Source organism: Notolepis coatsorum (assembly GCF_963971535.1).
Source record: "Notolepis coatsorum genome assembly, chromosome: 15".
In the NCBI taxonomy this organism is placed as follows: domain Eukaryota; kingdom Metazoa; phylum Chordata; class Actinopteri; order Aulopiformes; family Paralepididae; genus Notolepis; species Notolepis coatsorum.
In genome coordinates, this window is record NC_140179.1 from 2,164,662 (window position 1) to 2,184,907 (window position 20,246).

General features: G+C 45.9%; 1 protein-coding gene across 2 annotated transcripts in view; it reads right to left on the reverse strand.

Annotated features, from left to right (window-relative positions):
* Nucleotides 1-20,246, reverse strand: part of mkln1 (muskelin 1, intracellular mediator containing kelch motifs) — a gene marked incomplete at its 5' end in the record, with an annotated part of 84,707 nt that overhangs the window by 57,210 nt on the left and 7,251 nt on the right. For both annotated transcript variants that reach the window (XM_084330893.1, XM_084330892.1), the window contains one exon: nt 218-360. In XM_084330893.1, the coding sequence (XP_084187019.1) occupies nt 218-360 (143 nt within the window). The remainder of the gene's footprint in view (nt 1-217; nt 361-20,246) is intronic.

A 20,246-nucleotide genomic window follows, 5' to 3' on the forward strand; every position in this document is an offset into this window, starting at 1 on the left:
ATATATTTCTTATTTTATTTTCATATACACCAAGAACAACGTTATTCTTTTTATTTTTCGTCTTTAGGGTGGGAGGGAGGACATTTGTTTTTATTTAAATTAAATATTGTTTTTCTAAATTGTATAGGTGTATGTCTAAGCATAGTATTGAAGAAAACAACAAGTAGACAACAGGTTAATTTTATGTTACGGACAACACAGCGGCAGCGGCTCTCACCTGGACAACAGTTCCGTCATGTTCTCCTCGCTCATTCCGCCGAAGACCTTGAACTTCTTGAGGTTACAAACGTGAGTCTTCTCATACTTCCCAAAGGTGATGCTCTGAACTATCGCTGGCCTCTCCAATTTCAATATTAAGTACTGGGGAGAGAAAAAAAAATGTATATGTTTAATTCCTTCATTGAATCAGTACCACAGGAAATGTCCAGCACTCATTTACATTTATTATCATTTAGCTCAGGGGTGGCCAACCCACGGCTCGCGAGCCGCATGTGGCTCTTTGTCCGTCAATGTGTGGCTCTTCCATCGAGAAAAAAAAAATATATATGTATAATATATATTTTTATTTTTATTTATGGCACTCATTCCATAAGGACGTAGAATAAACATTTACAGATTTTTTTTTTAAATGGTCCATTTGCATGTTCTTGGTATCTGATTCTAGGGACATCTATGGATCTCAGGGAATGTATTCCCAGTGTCAGAAATATTGTGTCTGTTACTAGGCTTGAGTAAATTGTAATGAACCAAAGAAGAATATCAATTCTATTAAAAAAAAGAAAATGTAAAAAAAAAATACCTGAAAAATCTAAGCAAATGAATAAAGGGAAGATGATTAAACAGAAGGTTTTGTAGATACAGTACTGAATTCTGCCATCTTTTTTTATAATGTAAATTTCTCCACCATTTATCATATTGCAACACCGTTTTTTGCTAGACATTCACAGAAAGGTAGAGAAACTAACTGCGTTCTGTTTTATGGCAATAACGTTCAGGTTTGTGGGAGATAATCCCAAAAAATTATTGACAGGGGCTGGCGTGAGCTGGGTAGGGTAGTTTTTCTAAATTCGAAAGCCCCGAGTCTCTTCCTTCAAAAGACTACACTCACTTTTGGCTGCTCCACTTCCTCCTGTCAATATGCGCCGGTTTCCGACTCAATTCCCTGAGATTTCTATAATCTTATATTTCACTAATAACAGTTAAAATTATTGGTAAACGTAATGCTGAAAATATACACTTTTACTGTATATCTCGGGCTTAAGAGGTTAACCCTGTGAGGCCCAAATTAAAAAGACATTAGCAACTTCAGAGGCCAGAGGGTGGGACATATAAACACATGTACTATCCAATAGCATTGTGAGGCTGAACAACAGGACCAATTGACTATACATGAGCTTAAAAAACCGTGGGTCTCACATGGTACTTTTAACCCTGTGAGGCCCAAATAAAAAAGACATTAGCAACTTCAGAGGCTAGAGGGTGAGACCTATAAACACATGAAGGGTGCCGTGACTGAACAAAAAAGTTGAGAAACGCTGGTATATGGTGTGGCTCTTTGTCTCCGACTGGTTGGCCACCCCTGATTTAGCTGAACGCTTTCATCCAGAGCGACTTACAAATTGTGTAGAACTACTCGGCAAGAAAGGTACACCTCTGGTGGCTAAGGGTGGTATTGTTCATCAAACAGTGTCGAATTTGAGCGCTTCACTCGCGAGTGCATAGTAGTATAGACATAATAGCATAGTACATAATCTAAAAACACATGGTTATTTTCATTTATTTTCTATTCAGATATTGATTGAAAAGGTGTTTTTAGTAGTGCTGTCAATCGATTAAAATATTTAATCACGATTAATCGCATGAGTGTCCATAGTTAACTCGCGATTAATAGCAAATTAATCGCTTTTTTTTATCTACCTTAAACAGATCTTTTTCAAGTTCCAAGTTTTAACCCTCTTATCAACATGAGTCAACAAATGCTTGCTTTATGCAGCCATTTAACACAAAAGGATGACCCTCATGCATTGCAAATTTGCATCAAATTCAAAACAGAGTAACTTAAAAGAAAATAATAATTTAAAACAATGAATAAAGTGTGCATGAAATAATAGGGGAAAGAAAACGTTAGGAACTTGTTACATTCACCCACACAAGGGCTGAGGACTCACCCCCCCCCCCCTCTCTCTCTCTCACACTCCCAGCTCTCTTTCTCTCTTGCCCCTTCCTCATCTCTCACCCCCCCCTCTCTCTATATATCTCTCACACACACACACACTTCAGAAACAAACATAGTATCAATGAGAGCATCAATAATACACCTGAATGAAGTCTAGTAAAAAAAAAAATTTAAAAGAAAGAGTTTTATTTGTTTCTTAAAAGTTAGTCATGAGTTAAAAAAAATAGTGGGCGTGGCGTTAATAGAATCGGGCAATAACGCGTTAATACCGCGTTAACTTTGACAGCCTTCGTTTTTTTTAGTCATCAAATTGTGTGGGTTTCAGGCTGTCCCGACTGTGGTGGGAAGTTCATTCCACCATCATGGAGCAAGGACAGAGAATAGCCTGCTTCGCTTTGATGACCCCCCAGGGAGCCTGAAGGGGAGTGGGTCTCAGGTGGCCAGAAGATGATATTATCGAACACCCGTCCCTTTTGAAAGGATTTATTCGTTAGCTTAACGGCTATAGCCAGGTCGATCCCAAGGAGAGTCAGCGCCGTCACGTCTATGAGCCTCATCCATGGGTCGTCCGTGTGCTTACTGGACAGGCCATAAAACCCAATCACTGCAGCCCATTAGGACAGAGGGTGCAGGAGAGCTCTGGAGGCTCTACTGGACATGAACATTGATTAAAATGTGCTACCAAGAAGGGGAGAGCCAACCAGCCCCAGAAGGAGAGAGCCGACCAGCCCCAGAAGGAGAGCTGACCAGCCGCAGAAGGAGAGAGCCAACCAGCCGCAGAAGGAGAGAGCCGACCAGCCCCAGAAGGGGAGAGCCAACCAGCCCCAGAAGGAGAGAGCCAACCAGCCCCAGAAGGGGAGAGCCAACCAGCCCCAGAAGGGGAGAGCCAACCAGCCCCAGAAGGGGAGAGCCAACCAGCCCCAGAAGGGGAGAACCGACCAGCCCCAGAAGGAGAGAACCGACCAGCCCCGGAAGGGAAGGGGAGAGCCGACCAGCCCCAGAAGGGGAGAGCCAACCAGCCCCAGAAGGGGAGAGCCATGAACCAGCCCCAGAAGGAGAGCCAACCAGCCCCAGAAGGAGAGAGCCGACCAGCCCCAGAAGGAGAGAACCGACCAGCCCCAGAAGGAGAGCCAACCAGCCCCAGAAGGGGAGAGCCGACCAGACCCAGAAGGGGAGAGCCAACCAGCCCCAGAAGGAGAGAGCCAACCAGCCCCAGAAGGGGAGAGCCAACCAGCCCCAGAAGGGGAGAGCCAACCAGCCCCAGAAGGAGAGCCAACCAGCCCCAGAAGGGGAGAGCCAACCAGCCCCAGAAGGGGAGAGCCAACCAGCCCCAGAAGGGGAGAGCCAACCAGCCCCAGAAGGAGAGAGCCAACCAGCCCCAGAAGGGGAGAGCCAACCAGCCCCAGAAGGGGAGAGCCAACCAGCCCCAGAAGGAGAGCCAAGGCCTAACAAAATTAATAGTTGGTTTCAGGTTGCCGACCGACCCTGCCGATTTAGGTGCGACCCAATATATTTTATGAGTTTTTAAAAAAAATTATAAAAAAAAAACTTTTTTTTTTCTTTCTTTTTTTTTAAGAATAAAGTTTCATAGAAATCTTAGTCAAACATTTAGTATTATGGATATTAAACATGCTGGCAGAGTACATGCATCCATGTTGCTGTGAACATTTTAATTAAATAAAGAAATTCCCTATCCATAGTCGCAGTGGGAAAGAATAAAATAAAAAAATAAAATAAAATAAATTCCCTACCTACCCATGGCCAAACTGACAACCAACCTGAAACCAACTATTAATTTTGTTAGGCCCAACCAGCCCCAGAAGGGGAGAACCGACCAGCCCCAGAAGGGGAGAGCCAACCAGCCCCAGAAGGAGAGAACCAACCAGCCCCAGAAGGGGAGAGCCAACCAGCCCCAGAAGGGGAGAGCCAACCAGCCCCAGAAGGGGAGAGCCAACCAGCCCCAGAAGGGGAGAGCCAACCAGCCCCAGAAGGGGAGAGCCAACCAGCCCCAGAAGGGGAGAGCCAACCAGCCCCAGAAGGGGAGAACCAACCAGCCCCAGAAGGGGAGAACCGACCAGCCCCAGAAGGGGAGAGCCAACCAGCCCCAGAAGGGGAGAGCCGACCAGCCCCAGAAGGGGAGAGCCGACCAGCCCCAGAAGGAGAGAACCGACCAGCCCCAGAAGGGGAGAGCCAACCAGCCCCAGAAGGAGAGAGCCAACCAGCCCCAGAAGGAGAGAGCCGACCAGCCCCAGAAGGAGAGAACCGACCAGCCCCAGAAGGAGAGAGCCGACCAGCCCCAGAAGGGGAGAACCGACCAGCCCCAGAAGGAGAGAACCGACCAGCCCCAGAAGGAGAGAACCGACCAGCCCCAGAAGGAGAGAACCGACCAGCCCCAGAAGGAGAGAACCGACCAGCCCCAGAAGGAGAGAACCGACCAGCCCCAGAAGGAGAGAACCGACCAGCCCAGAAGGGGAGAGCCAACCAGCCCCAGAGACTCATGGTTTTTAAGTCAACTGTAAAAATGCTGTGCATTTGAGGATCCATGATCCACTTTCAGAAAGTCGGTCAATAATAATAATAATGATAAACTTTATTTGTATAGCACCTTTCATACAGAAACTGCAGCTCAAAGTGCTTCACAACAGAAAAAAGACATAAAATGAGCACATAAAGTGCAGACATAAAATCTCAGTTTTTCACATTAGGATCTAACATCCCAACAGGCCACCTAGTTTATAGTTTGATTCAGTTTTAAATAGACAATAATAAAAAGAGTAAGATAAAATAGACCAATGCAATAAGATAGTAGAATAGAATAGAGATAAAATGAGCACATATAGTGCAGACATAAAAATCTGTTTTTTACAGTGCAATAAAATAGTTCTGGATTACTGTTTAACAGTTTAAAGTCATCTTATTCTTAACCTTCTCCGTTTGGTATCCACAGTTTAAAACTCGACAGTCTTCCCTCCTGTTTGATACCCACTTTGACTTGGGTAGTGTCAACACTCGTCCATGACTTTGATTTAGGCGGATTTCTTCTTAACCCCTTCAGTCTGGAGGCAACAACATACCATAATAAACACAGCAATACATCAGACCGGCACATCCGGGTACTTTGGTCATGCCTACTTTTGAAAAGGACACTTTAAAGGAAGGAGAAAAAATATTTCACTTTAAGGAAATAACTGTTGTGGTTCTTGTATAGTATAGTTTAGTAATAGCAAGTATAGCATAGGGATATAGAGTAAAAACTGTATATTGTAATGGAAGTGCACATAGAACCCAGTGCCTTTACTTCGTAGCTAACATTGTATTGCATTTATCTCAGGACTTTTAACACGTCTATTTTATCATGTCTATTTTATGTAGGGATGGTACCGAACCGAAACACGTCGGTACTACCGAGTATCGAATCAAGTGAGAAACCGAGAGAAAAAAAAAAAAAAAAAAAAAAAAAGTAATTTTTTTTTTCATGTCAACGTTCACATGCACAATATATGCTTACCTAGGATTTGACTTGATTCAACAACAAAGCAGTCGGAGCAATGACAAGCCGAAAACTGTCGAAATTGTAGTTATTTGAAGTTTGGATTTTTTTTTTACGACTGAGGTAGGTAAATTAAATTTCTTGAGACTAAAGTACCGAAAAAAGGTACCGTTGGGTACCGGTATCGATTCACAGGTACCGGTACCGGTATCGGTTCAAATGTGAAAGGTACCCATCCCTAATTTTATGTCTATTTTATTATCTTCTACTTATTTTATTTACTATTGTATTATTGGACAATCAAAGTGGGCATGGCCACCCGCATTTCACTGTATGCCCTGTAAGGCTGAGCCCGAACCCTGTTTTTAGGGTTCGAACGTTCGCCAGGGTTTATCGAACGAACGTTCGTTTTTTGTAAAATTTTTAATAAACAGATTTTTTTATTATTATTATTTTTTTTTTATATAATTTTTTTTTATTATTATTATTATTATTATAGATCCTACGGAGGGCGGCATTGCATAATCTATTGGTGAAAAAACATGTTGTTTACAGTGGTGGCTGTTCATGTAAACATGTAATTAAACAAAGCACTCAGAAGAAAATAAACAAGCTACTGAGTACTGCATAAAGTTCCTACTTATGATAAACAATAGCCCTTGCACACCGCAGTCACGTAAGGGGCTAGATAAACAAATGCATTCGTTTTGTGGCATTCACGTTATATAGTTAGTGTTACACGTTCAATAACAGGTATTCACTCTTGGTCGACGGGAAGGAGAGAGGCGCGCGCCTCTGCTCCTTCCACCGTCTACCTCTGAACGGGGGACGGCAGAGAGACAGAGAGACACCGGCGCGGGGGTCCCGCCGGGCTCCCAACACGCCTGCCGCCTCGGCCAGAGTTGTTTCCAACGCAACCACCTCCCGCCATGAAGCTCGCGCTCCGTGGCCGAAAAAGGCTGGTATTCAATAATGATCCTTCCGCAGGTTCACCTATGGAAAGTTGTTACGACTTTTACTTCCTCGGCGGGGAGCTAACGCTACGGTAATGCTTCTCTCAAGCAGAACAATGGCGGCATTGCCAGAAGTAAAAATAATAATAAACGCTTGCCGATTGGTGGTAACAGCAGAGGCGGGTGCAAGCGGTGTGACGTAATTGGCAGAATCGCCTGTCATTCAATCAAAATTGTTCTATTGCATTGGTTGAGACTAGAGCTCTGGTTGAGTATCCAGCAACAGCCCGGCAGAGACCATACTGGTTGAGCCGAGCGACTCGGCACTCGGGGGACGCGCCGCTTCACATCGCCTCACCGTCGTTGCGCCTGCTTTATTTTTTTTCACCGAACGTTCGAACCCATTAATTAAAGTCTGAATGTCAGCTTAACGAACGAACGTTCGAACGTTCGGGCTCAGCCTTAATGCCCTGGTATGTATGTGACAAATAAACCTCTCGAATCTTGAATCTTAATATTACACTTCTCGGGGTGACCTAAAACTAAGAGTCTCTGGTGTGATTTATATCAGTTCGTTCGGTCTTAAAGTTGCAGTTTGCCGAACAAACACCGCCCTGTTCACTCTCCAAGATGTTTTGCCCCCAAAAAAGAGGCATAGAGGAGGGATCACAGATCAGTGCAGATGGCGTGGTGCTGCTGGACCCCACTTTCTGTTGCCATCTCATGCTGCTGAGATAGGCCTACAGCATACACTGTAGAAGAGGCTTGTACATAACGGGGCTCACTCTTTTGATATAATCTGGGTGAGCGAAGAGGAAGGAAGAGTCACTAAGGCTGAGAGACGATATTTGGAAGAATCGATAAATCGGGACCAAATTATTATAATTATTTTTTAAATGATTATTTAAACAACTAATTTTGTTTATTTTGCAGCAATTCTTTGTCATTGCCGCCATCTTTAGTGTTACAGATTTCCGCAATCAAAACTACCACAGTGATCCTTCTCATTTTATAGTCGGTGGTCTCTGGATGTATTTGTATTTTTGTTTTGTATTTATTTATTAACACATTCCCGCCCAAGCGCGGAGATCTCCGTGTTTCGATTCCACCCGTTGTGGACAGAGGCACGGATATATCCGTGGGAAGTTGTTATTGCTTTTATTCCATTTTAATAACCTATTCAAGGTCGCCGAGCGGCACTGCAGATTTACCCTACTCTATGAATTCGAGAAAGTGCAATACCGGCCAGATCCTCTTAGGGGCGCTATCGCGATAATGCAGTGTGCCCTGTGGCTGAACAGATCAGTCTTTTTTTTTTTTACTTTCAATGGAGATTTCAGTAGCAGGATTCTGGATGTGCAGCATGTAGCTTGGATTACGTTTCGGATCGCAGATTTCACCATGCAATATTAAGGGGATTTATCATCAGCCAATGGACATATCGATCTACCAGATGGCGATCGATAACGGGGAAATGCTCGGGGGGGGGGGGTATCAGCCCGGACCACGGTAAGATCTTTTTCACGTAAATTACAGCCCGATCAGCATTGTTTTGATAGCCATCCAGGCGATCGGCCTATGTGGCTAGTTAGACGAACACGGTTATTGGTAATCAATAATAATAAACAACGTCCCCCACCCCCCTTTTCATGCATACATGCTTTGGGATCGTGCCGATCATATGCAGTTTGAGTTATTTCTGTAGCATCTGTAAAACGGAAATGCCATTGGATATAACGTTAGCAGCTATTAGCCCTTTATCTAGCCTTCCAGAAAATATACTAGACCAAATCCCGTATAACGCTTATATTCACGGCGCTATAAAATGAGAACCTATTGATGATTTTTTTTTTCTTTAAGCCATTTTTAAGGGACGGTTTATGGACTCAATTGACAATGAGAATGGACAGATAGCAATACTATAAAGTATAGATTTAGCTGTACAAACAGCCCCACGTTTGTTTACATTCCCTGGTCCTCTTGACATTAATTAGACTCATCCCAATGGCCCCGAATGTGTTACAGAGTTAAACAAAAGTTAAAAAAAAAATAAAAAAAGATTAGTATAGTATCATTTTTTTTTTTACATATGCAAATGTATCAATATGTGACGCCACTTATCGATATCACGCAGTTATCGATAAATCGATAATTATCAATAAGTGGTCTCAGCCTTAGACGAGTCACAGCGATGTTCTGTGTCGAGGCCGAGGTGACACTAGTCTACTTCACCCAGCCATTACCTCCCAATATCTGTTCAGATGATGCCGTCCGGTCACAGTCTATAAATGCCCCACCGGCTGCGATAATTGCATTCAAATGTCAGTCACATTTGCTGTTTGCCGTGGCGGCACAGAGGGGGAGAAAATGTATGACCTGAAATTCAAGACGGTAAAAGGGCCAGACCGCGCGGTGGGGGGGGGGGGGGGGGGAGGCTTATTACGCCGCTAAAGTCAACTGCATTGCAGGGTCATAATGTCTGGTGAAAATAATTCCTGAGGTAACGTTAGCAGAGTCTGCTGTGGTACCAGGCCAGCAGCACTATATTCTCTGTCTGGCTCGCACTCCCTTTAATTCCTTTTGCACAAAACTCTTGCTCAGCAAAGATGGGAAATACTATCAATTCAACCTTTATTTAATCTCAAATGATTTACAATGATGTTCAGAATTTCTACAGGCATAAAAACACAAGATAAGGAGGAAGGAAAATCAGCTTAAGACAAATTAGACAATGAATAAATGGGACAAACAGTCACAGACTGAAATAGGGAGATGTGTATCATGTTTTTACAGTATTGATTTTTTGCGGGTTGATCATTCCACAAAACGTGGGGCATTGAAACTATATCAATTGATTATTTAAAACGGTATCACTAGTATGCATATCAGTAAAAATTAGACTATCAAATAACATATCAATTACCAATCATTAATTTGATCTCGAATGGAGAGAGGAATGAGACTTTGTTTTCAGCTGCCTCTAGCTGTCCATTTCAGCACTGGACAGCGCCCGGTTACACTCAGCAGAGCGCTGTCCATTTCAGCACTGGACAGCGCCAGGTTACACTCAGCAGAGCGTGAGAGTCAGACAGAGAGGACAAGCCAATGCTGCAGGTAACATACAGCAGGACACACACACACGCACGCACGCACATTGTTTTTATGACTCAGTATGGGTTAGTGTGAATATATAAAACACAGTATTTTTAATGACTTGTTGAAATGAAAACTTTGAAAAAACCCTCTGGGCTTCTTTCCTCTCCTGCACAATTAACACCTTGACGGTGTATTATTTAATCATAATTACTGTGCAAATAGACAAACTAAACTAAACTACTCATCAGGCACAACTTCTCATTTTGTTGTTTTTGTGGCAGAATTCAAAACAAAATATAACTTGCAACTTTCATAGAAATATAGGTTGCATATATCATCTAAGACCAAAGGCTGTTTATGAATATTGTTTTCAGATAAATAACCCTAAGAAATAACCATAAGAACCGATATTAGTTAATTAATTAATTAACCGTTTCTGCGCCAAAAACGAGTTAACTCGTTATTGCCGTCCAATCGTTGAGTGCCAACAACGAGTCGACTCGTTGTTGTGATCGTCGTTTCTTTTATTTGCTATTTCCATTCATAATTCATCCAGCGAGGCTCTGGGAAACTCTGGCACTCTGTCTGAGATCGCAACGGCCCGATACCGCCGCCTGGTGGTATTCTGCCGATGTTGCACTTACTTTCTGCAGGAAGCATGGCTCTGTGCGTCGGTGAATGTCGTCCGGACGCAGTTATCTTGTAATGTGGATCCAGATGAACAGTCAGGTGCATTGAATCGCCTTCGAGACGCAAGAATCAATATGCTTTTGGAGTTTATGGCGTCGGCCTAACGGAAATAGAATCTAATAATTTGAATATTCTTTCTGCCGTGTCATCGGCTAGAGGTAAGAGCAATCTAACGTTAATTCCAGCTTGATTGTCCATTTCTATCATTGCAATCCATCTGATCAACATATGCAGTTGTACTAACGAATGCCGTTATTGACAATCAATTAATCATAAACGACCCCCACCCCCCCCATTCCCTGCATGCATGATGGAACATAATATATACCGATAATATGCATTTGAATTTTAATTGTAGCATGTATAGGGACGAAATGCCAATCGATTAAGTATAATAATGCATCATGGCCTATAACGGCAGGTTATGTATATAACCTAGTTATACGAGTACTGGCTAAGCGTCCCGCTCTTAAGCCATACCGAGATATACCTCATCTCATGTACCTAGTGTACTCCATCAACGAATAAACCAAAAATACACCCAGCACCTGCCAGGCCCCGCCCCTACTGCCGTACTATATTAGTACTGGGCATGGCCACCACTCACTCTTCCTCGGAAAAAGTTTCCAAAGAAAAGTTTCCCCAAGGGAACTCAGGGCACGCTAAGAGCGGGACGCTTAGCCAGTACTCATAACTAGGTTATATACATAACCTGTCGTTATATTTCGTATTGGCATCGCGTCCCGCTCTTAAGCCATACCGAGATATGGGGTAGAGCGGACGCGAGGCCCGACAAATGCACCCCCCTGAGGACCCGTAAGCCCACATCAGGGGGGAGGGGAGTCCCGTCACCCCATCCTTCCTAATGAAGAGGGGGCGCAATCAACTCCACCCGAGTGTGAACAAGAGGGAACTAGAACCCCTTGAACACACAGCACAGGCGGAACCACATGTGACACAACACACTGTGGCCCACACCCACACACCCCTGCTACGCCACCAAAGGACGGGAAGCAGGAGAGGCCACAGACCTCAGAACCGCCTGGGAGATAGAACCCCCGGTCATGTCCATGAGGTAAAACCTTACGAAGGGACCCGGGGAGGACCATGAAGCTGCAGCACAGATGTCCTCCACGAGGCCCCACCCAGGAGAGCGGCAGAGGCAGCCACCCCATGAGTGGAGTGCGCCCTGATGCCCCCAGGGGGAGCCAGCCCGGCCAACGTGTAGCAAAGGGCAATGCCCTCGCACAACCAATGGGACAGGCGCTGTTTCGATAGTGCCTTACCAGCACGAGAACCACCGTAACAGACAAAGAGCTGATCGGTAGCCCTGAGGCCCTGAGTACGGCTGAGGTAAATCCCCAAAGCCCGGACCGGACATGACAGGTGAAGGCCCGCCTCCAACTCACTACGTGAGGAGGTGGATGAAACGCCTGAACCACAATATCCCTGGAGCGGAAGGAACTCTGGATATTTTTAGGCACGAAGGCAGGATTAGGCCGCAGAGTGGCACCGCAATCGGAACGAAAAGACAGGCACTCTGGTCGTACCGAGAGAGCACAAAGCTCACCCACGCGTTTAGCGGAGGTGACGGCCAGCAAGAACGCGGTCTTGAACGACAGCTGTTCCAACGGCGCAACTCAAGAGGCTCAAACGGGGCCAAGGACAACCGACCGAGGCCCAATTGAAGATCCCAACTCGGAGCCAAAGAGCGTTTTACCGGCTTAACGCGTCGGGCGCCAAGCAGGAACGCTTCACAAGAGGGTGGCTGAACAAAACATCACCCTCAAATCCCTCATGATAAGAGGATATAGCTGCTGCATATACCCTCACCGTCGAAGCCGACAGTCTATCAAGGAGAGACTGGAGGTAAACAAGGACAGCATCCAGGAGGCAGGACACCGGATCCCTGCCCCCCGCCTTACACCACTCTTGGAACATACGCCATCTGCCCGCGTAAAGCGCGACAGTGGAGGGAGCATGCGCATTCCGGATGGTATCAACCACAGAAGGGTCCATCCTCTCCAGACTTACCCTCTCACCAGCCAAGCCATCAGACGTTGGCACAACACCGGGTGCTGAACAGCGACCCGTGTGCTTGAGTGAGGGCCTTCGCCGACCAAGGAATAGGCCATGGCGGAGCTACCAGTAGCTGGATCAGGACCGGGAACCACACAGCTGCGCCCCGGTCCGGCGCAATCAGGATCAAGGACCTGCGCTCCTCAACGTACCCGCCCCAACAACTGACCTAACAGATGTATGGGGAAGAATCCCAGGCGGCACGGCATCAGTCCCAGACCTGCCTGACTATGTCCGGACGTAATCCCCACCCGTCAGGGTGAGGACCGCCCCGCGACATTACACCTGTACCCACATTCACCCTGCCGGGGATGTGGGGAGCCCTCAGGCTGCGCAGATGGAGAACGCCCATAGCCAGCCGCCCGCCGCCCGGTGCAGACGGGGGGAGCGTACTCCTCCCTGTCTGTCGATATACAACACAGACGTCGTATTGTCCGTCCTGACTTGCCTCTCACCGGGTCTATTTCCATACTGGAAAAGAACCACCTCCGTAACCTCCTCCTGGGGTGAAGAGGCGGCCAAGAGGGACCACGGAATGAGCAGATGCCCTCATACCGAGCAGGCGTATCACGGACAGCGCCGTAACCGTCCTAGGACGGAACCTCCCGAGCGTGTCGCAACACGCTCTGAGAGGGATGCCCATAGCACTCCACCCGTTGACTGGGAAGAGGAGTACTCTACTTCCAGTCTACAGCAACCCCAGGCTGGTAGGAACCCTGCCTGACATGATACCTGACGATCCACCTTGACCGCCAAGGACGAGAACGTCGGCAGGGCAGAATACACTTCGTAACCCCTGACGACGCAGAGGCCCCAGTGCGGCCTCCATGCACTTGGTGAAAGCCGAACGGCAGCCTCTGGTACTCATACGCTAACCCTGTAAGGAAGTGTAGGTAATCCCTAGGACGGAAGATCGGGGATGCGAACACGCATCCTACAGGTCTATGGAGGAGAACCAGACCCCCACCTGACAGTGTTCAACAGGTAGGAGACGAGCCAAAAAATACTGAACCTTCCCATGGTCCAACATGGGTCTGACACCCCCCCCCCTCCCGATGTCTCAGGCACCAGAGAACACCGGGAGGAAAACGCCACGACAATGGCTTGCTTCGTCCACAGAGATCAGATCTCGTCGACCAGAGCGTAGAGCCATATGGAATCCGCGATCACGGACGGAATCGCGGAATTGAGCAATAAAAATGGAATCAACTATAAAAAAGAAAAAAAAATAAAATTACTTTTTATTTATTTTTTATGTTGTGGGACTTGTACAGCACTTTGTTCAACTTTGTCAGTGCTGTACAGTTTAAACCTTTTTAAATCTTAGACAAACAAAACACTGCTTTCATGAAATATTGTAAGTCGTCATTTGAGGCTTTATAAAAGCACCACAATGAACACAAAGCTGTCAGTGCCGAGTCCGACCTCATCTTAAATAACAAACAGCATTGCTTGTTGTAGTTAACAAACAGAGGCAGAGTTGATTTTGCAAAAATATATAGAATTTTTTTTTTTTTTTAATAATCGAATTTTATTTTCATATAATCCCATGCCCATCAAACGAAGCTTCGAAGTATTTAAGACAGCCCTATTAAATGGACTGTTATATCTTATTAAATTGTGGACATTTATTCATTCCCACTTATTAGACACTATTTCTGATGGTAAAATGAGCGTACAAAGCAAAATACAGAATTCTGAAATATTAAAACGGAAAAAACGGAATTTGGAAAAAAATTAAATGGAATTTGGAAAAAAATAAAACGGATTTCATATGGCTCTACCAGAGCGGTCACTGCTGGTGACCCCGACAATAAGGTCTGTACCAAACCCAAAAACGGGTGGGGTTGTGTAAATACAAGTCCCCGCCTCAGCGTTCTCTCCATCCACCTCGACATATGGTACTGCTGTAGCCATATGTGATGACACTCCCAACGCACCCGCCGCCATGTGACGCAGGTCGGCAAGGAACTGTAGATAGGCGGCCCGGTCCCACCCGCTGTGCGTAGCCAACCCTGGACCTGTGCGAGCAGAGTGTTCCGTGTCGGGACATCTGACCCCGACACTACCCACGAGGCAATCGCACCCAAGGGGGGACCCGACAGAAAGGGCCGGTTTGATACGGGGGAAGCTGACATCAGTTCTAGGTGACAAAAGCTCCCCCACTGAACACCCCTTCAGAACATGCTGAGGAGTTGTTCTGCAGCCGGACATGCAAGGTGTGAGGCCCCCATGGGTTCCTACACACCGTAGCCCTGCAATGATATTACTAGCACCCAAAATCACACGCGCCTGCGAGACCACTGCCAATCTTTCAGGAGTGGGAGGCACCAACATGATACGTGGCCTGGCGAAGGCGAGGCCGGGGAAGCCCGCACTGTGTGCCTCAAAAGGTTTCGAGCCCCCCTGCTGACAACACTTATAGTTGACAGACGTAACACCAGGCTCAACCAACACAGCTTATGGTGTGGGAGCCGCTTGACAGCACAACATTCTCACGGACAGACCCAGGCTCAGCCCCTGTCCCCATGAGAAGCGAAAAGTGGGGCCGCCCGCGCTTCAACGAAGGCACGCGGCCCACCGCCAAAGGAAACAATCAGCCCCCTTTTTTCGCTGGTGTTGGGGGAGGGAGTGATCGGAGAGCGGGTTGCTCGCGGCAGGACGGCGACGGCTTGTATATTCCAAGCCGAGCCCATCCAACATGGCCGATCCCTCGGCCGCCAAGGCTGTCGGCCTTGTGGACACCTGTCGATTCAACGCCCAGGATATCTCTGGCGGGGGAAAACATGGCCGCCTATCGAGGGCCTCGTCATCGCCGCTGACGAGGCCGTGCTCTCTCTTCTTCTGGCTGCGCGGTGTGGGGCCTAGGACAAATACCGCCCGCGCTCCAGCGGAAGACCAAAATCCTCTGCGGAGAGGGGAGCCCTGAGCGGTTATAGCTTGCAGCTGGGTCAAAGCTAATAACGTCAACAACCTTGCGCGATGTGTCGATGTCGGCTGGCCCTCAAGGCCCCGCCACCAGACACCATTTTTTGATAGAAATAACAGCAATTCGAACACAGTTACTAATCGCTGCCAATTCCATACCGTGGCGGTACAGGCTTTAACAGCCCACCAGCCACTCGCCGGGCCGACCCACCTCATGGCGTCGGCCGGGCGGGGCACTGTTTCAATATGTCAAAAACAAAGGACTGATGTTAACACGGAGCACCAGTGGTGGTTGCAAACAGCAACCTCCACTGTGGTGTGCACCATGAAGGGGTTAATGAATAAATGAACTAACACCACGAACATACTGTAGAATGGGCAAGCCCATGCACACGACGTTAAGGGGAGGCGGACCAGAGAGAACCAGTCCCGCATTCATTCATAATATTCACAACAGCACACCAGCCCTAGACCTCAGCCCATTTACCCATGAAGGTAAACAAAGCCCCCCCCCGCACTACTCCCCCAGTAGACACCGATTGACCGTCAGCATGAATGGTTGAGAGGGAAGACTGTAGCATAGACAGACATTCCCGTAGCAGAGAGACAGAACAAAAACAGTAGCCCCACTATAGCATAGCGTTCAACGCTAATGTGGACAGAAAACAGTCAGCTGAGCTAAATTCCATCCTGCAGCAGTATAGCTCTACTGCCACCCGCCGGGCCGACTCGCTCTCAAGCATCGGCTTCCGGGTGGGACACCGTCCAACCCCGCCGAGGCACAGGATCGATGCTACCTGGCTAGGCTACCTAGCCACGGCACACCCGCCCTGCACCCTGTTGTCAACCCATTTACCCGTAAAAGGGTAAAATAGGACTCGGCAAAACCCCCCACATTAGCTACCGACTGACCTTCATCAATGAACCGGTTAAGAGGAGGGAAAAGCGGCAACATCCCACGGCGGGGAACATTAGAACAGTGCCCAGCATTTCAGCATTAGTGTTAGCATTAGAAATAGCATTAGCATTTAGCGTTAGCATTAGTGTGTAGCAGCACGCTCCAGGATCACTTGGAACAGTCCACTTCAGGGGAACGTTCACCAAACCATCTCGCCCCTGGCGCCGACACACAACTCGGTTGTGGAACAAAACAAACCAGCATTACTAACACTAGCATCAATGCCTGATGACACAGGGCCTACCTGTGTGCAAGCCAAACATCGCATGCTGTTCCTCGATCTGCTGCCACAAGACGAGGGAACATCAGAATAGACCCGACGTGTCGTTGGAACATACCCCGAAGATTCCAGGGGTAAGCAAATCTCCGTAAGCACTCAATATTATCTAAACTTTTCGAACAACTAGTTGCATAGGGCGTCTTGCATCCGCTATGATGGAAACGAAAATAGAGATAGAGTGAGTGGTGGCCATGCCCAGTACTAATATAGTACGGCAGTAGGGGCGGGGCCTGGCAGGTGCTGGGTGTATTTTTGGTTTATTCGTTGATGGAGTACACTAGGTAAATGAGATGAGGTATATCTCGGTATGGCTTAAGAGCGGGACGCAATGCCAATACGAAATATAACTAGCGTTCTAGGAATTACCCCAGACCACTCTAAAACTATACATATTCACCACGGTATAAAACGATAATGTATAAAAAATATTACTTTCCCACATCTTGAACGATAGATACCCGATGTCGAATGGGCCATAGTATTGCAGATATAGCTATAATATTTAAATAGTTATAACCCTGCAAACAAGGTGAGCGACTCCCACCGTTTACAGCGTTGGCGGTAGAGCTGAAAAGATGCTCTATTGTCATTAAAGGCCCAATGCATGATTTTTAGACAATATCAACGTGGGGTATAGTTGCATTAGGGCTGCACGCAGGGAGCGAAATTAACTTTTTGACTCACCGGCCAGTGGCGGGTAGATGGGAAGAGTCTACCCGCCAAGCATATTTCTTACCTGCCAATATATATTTTATATATACAATTTCTTTTAAAATAAAATATATATTATATAATCATACTTGTAGTTGTATTATCTGCGAGACATCGCCACCACGCAATAAGTCAAAATGCTTGCTATCTGCAAACAGCTCCACTGTCTGTTTTGGCTGTGTTGCTCTTCTAGAAAAATAATCCTTTCAGGGTTGCCTATTGAAATACTGTACACTTTCCTACTGTACACTTTCCTGATTAATTGAAATGGGGGACCCTGATGTAAACAAGACGAAAGTCTTTCTCTGGTCTGCATCCCCATAACAATTGTGTGTATTGAGCTGTACTGTATTGTACCCATTCTGCAATCTGTTAATAAAGTTTTCAATCAATCAATCAATCACACCTCCAGTACAGAAACATTGTTTGAGTTTGCGTGTCAGGTAGACCATTGATTGACAGTCGAGTCTGCCAATTACATCACATCGCTTGCACTCCGGTGCTGCAGCTGGACCCATTGCCCACCTCTGCTGTTGATAACGCTAGCCAAGTTATTATACACACAGATACACAGTGGGCCAGTGACTTTGGTGTAGGGGTGTAACAATGCATCGATCCTAAGGGGGAAATTCAACTGCATCGATTTGAAAATGTTAGAATAGATTATCGCAATTTTAATGTGTACACGTTATGTTATTGTCATGTCCGTTACAGCCAACACACCGACATACGCTACTGCATCAACGTTATGATTAACAAAGTAAGGCATTCGTTTTGTTGCATTAACGTTATATTACTATTGCTATCGATAAATCTAGGTGTTCTAAAATCTATTGCTATTGGTAAGAGAGACTATAATAAGTTGGTGTCTCGGAAAACGAGAGCCCTGATCGCGGAGTTTCAGGAAGTAAACAAGAAAAATTAGAGCTTCCGATTGGTCATTTGCTTTATTTCCCATGAAACCAGTCACTTCACTCTACTGTGATTGGCTTGAGTGCAATGTGGGACTTGTAGTTTTTTAACGATCTCGCAGTGGAGGAAAAAAAAGACGAGAGAGGAGATAATCTGTATTCGCACAGCGTGCGCGTAATTGATTTTTACCGTTCGCATACAAATATTTTTAGGGGCCTGCTTATGAACTACACGTCTACACGCCACACGGCGGGCAGCCCTCTAAGTGTCATGCGCCAAAGGTAAAAACAGACCGCCCCTGGCGGGCGGCGGGCTTTAGTTTCGGTCCCTGGCTGCACGATTCTGGCTAAAATGTCACGATTTTTCTCCCTAAGAATTGAGATCACGATTCTCTCACACGATTCTTATTTTTTCAATAAAAACATGTATTGCACTTAAACAGACAACATAACATTATATCAAAGTTGTTACGAAGGATCAGATTAAACCGAATATATATATTTATTGATTGATATATATTGCATAGGATTTGTATATCGTCTGATATCCCTTGTGTATTCTTTGTACATATACACGGAATATCCCTTTAACCTAGTACAGACTAGGGCTGGGCGATATAACGATAACGATAAATATCGCGATATATTTTAATAATCGATATCGAAAAATCGTTTTTTTTTTTTTTTTTTTTTAACCGTTTTTTTTTTTTTTTTTTATACCTGCAACAGGGCAGTTTTAAAACCAGAGACAGTGGACAGACTTGTCTTTCTTGCCTGCAACTTAAAGTAATGGCTTTGCTTGTCCAAATGACAATACTGACCTAATTCAGATTTCTTTTTCTCTTGTCCATTTATTTTGTTTGCTTTCTAATTTAAAATACATTTTGAAACCGTCTGTACACAGTAGGCTATGTGTGCTAGCAGAACTAGACTCCAGTCACGAGTCACAGTGCACATGTGCGGTGGTTTGTCCACCAAAAAAGCGCCAAAAGATCGAAAATAAACTAGCAGAGCCAGAACTGTACTCCTCTGGAGCCACAGCCAGCAGAGAAGCCGGTTTACTTTAGCTTTTAAACCAGCTGCAGCCTGAGAACTGGAGTGTGAGGGGATGTAACACTAAAGATGGCGGCAATGACAAAGAATTGCTGCAAAATAAACATACATCTGTTGTTAAAAAAAAAAAAAAAAAAAAAAAAAAAAAATTATACTTATAACAATTCGATAATTATCGATATCGAGAAATAAAATAAAATTATCATATCGTTATCGCGATATGATTTTTTTCCATATCGCCCAGCCCTAGTACAGACCATAATATTTCGTTCTCCTATTGGACAGCGGTCCCTTAGGCGCCACTGCCATACCCCCAAGGTCTGGTTCAAAGTCACCGTCAAAGACTTGCCTGGACATGAACGGCTCTGCGCAAGGATACGAGACAGGAATAGGGCTGGTACTAGTTTGTTCACCTAACGTATAAATACGGCGCAGGTGAATACAGAAGTTAGTTAACCTAGTTCGAGTTACCCAAGTGAAGCCTCACCCACGATACAACGTGCGGTGAAGTAGGGCCCGTTTGGCCCCAAATAGAGCATTGAGACCGCGTGCGAATTGATAGCTGAAGTATCAGAGTTTAACGCTGTACCGTCGAGTTTGACCTATTCTATTAATTCAGTAATAGTCTATTTATGTATAGTGTATCGTGCGGCTACCGTTCTACAGTGACCAGCATCACCAACGCTTCCTCGCACCAGCTAGTGTGCTTATCCAGGCTGGGCAGCTTAACCTGGCGCCTTCACCCGAGGAGCCCTAGACGAGGACCGTGTGGATTATGTACACTGGATAACCTACCCGACGACTACATAGCCCTTTTCGGCTGGATTATATTTGCTTTGGTCCTGTAATTGATGGAGCGGAGAATCGCCTACACCCACAATTGTGTGGGATTTACCCTGTGAGGAGCAATGTCGAGCCCGC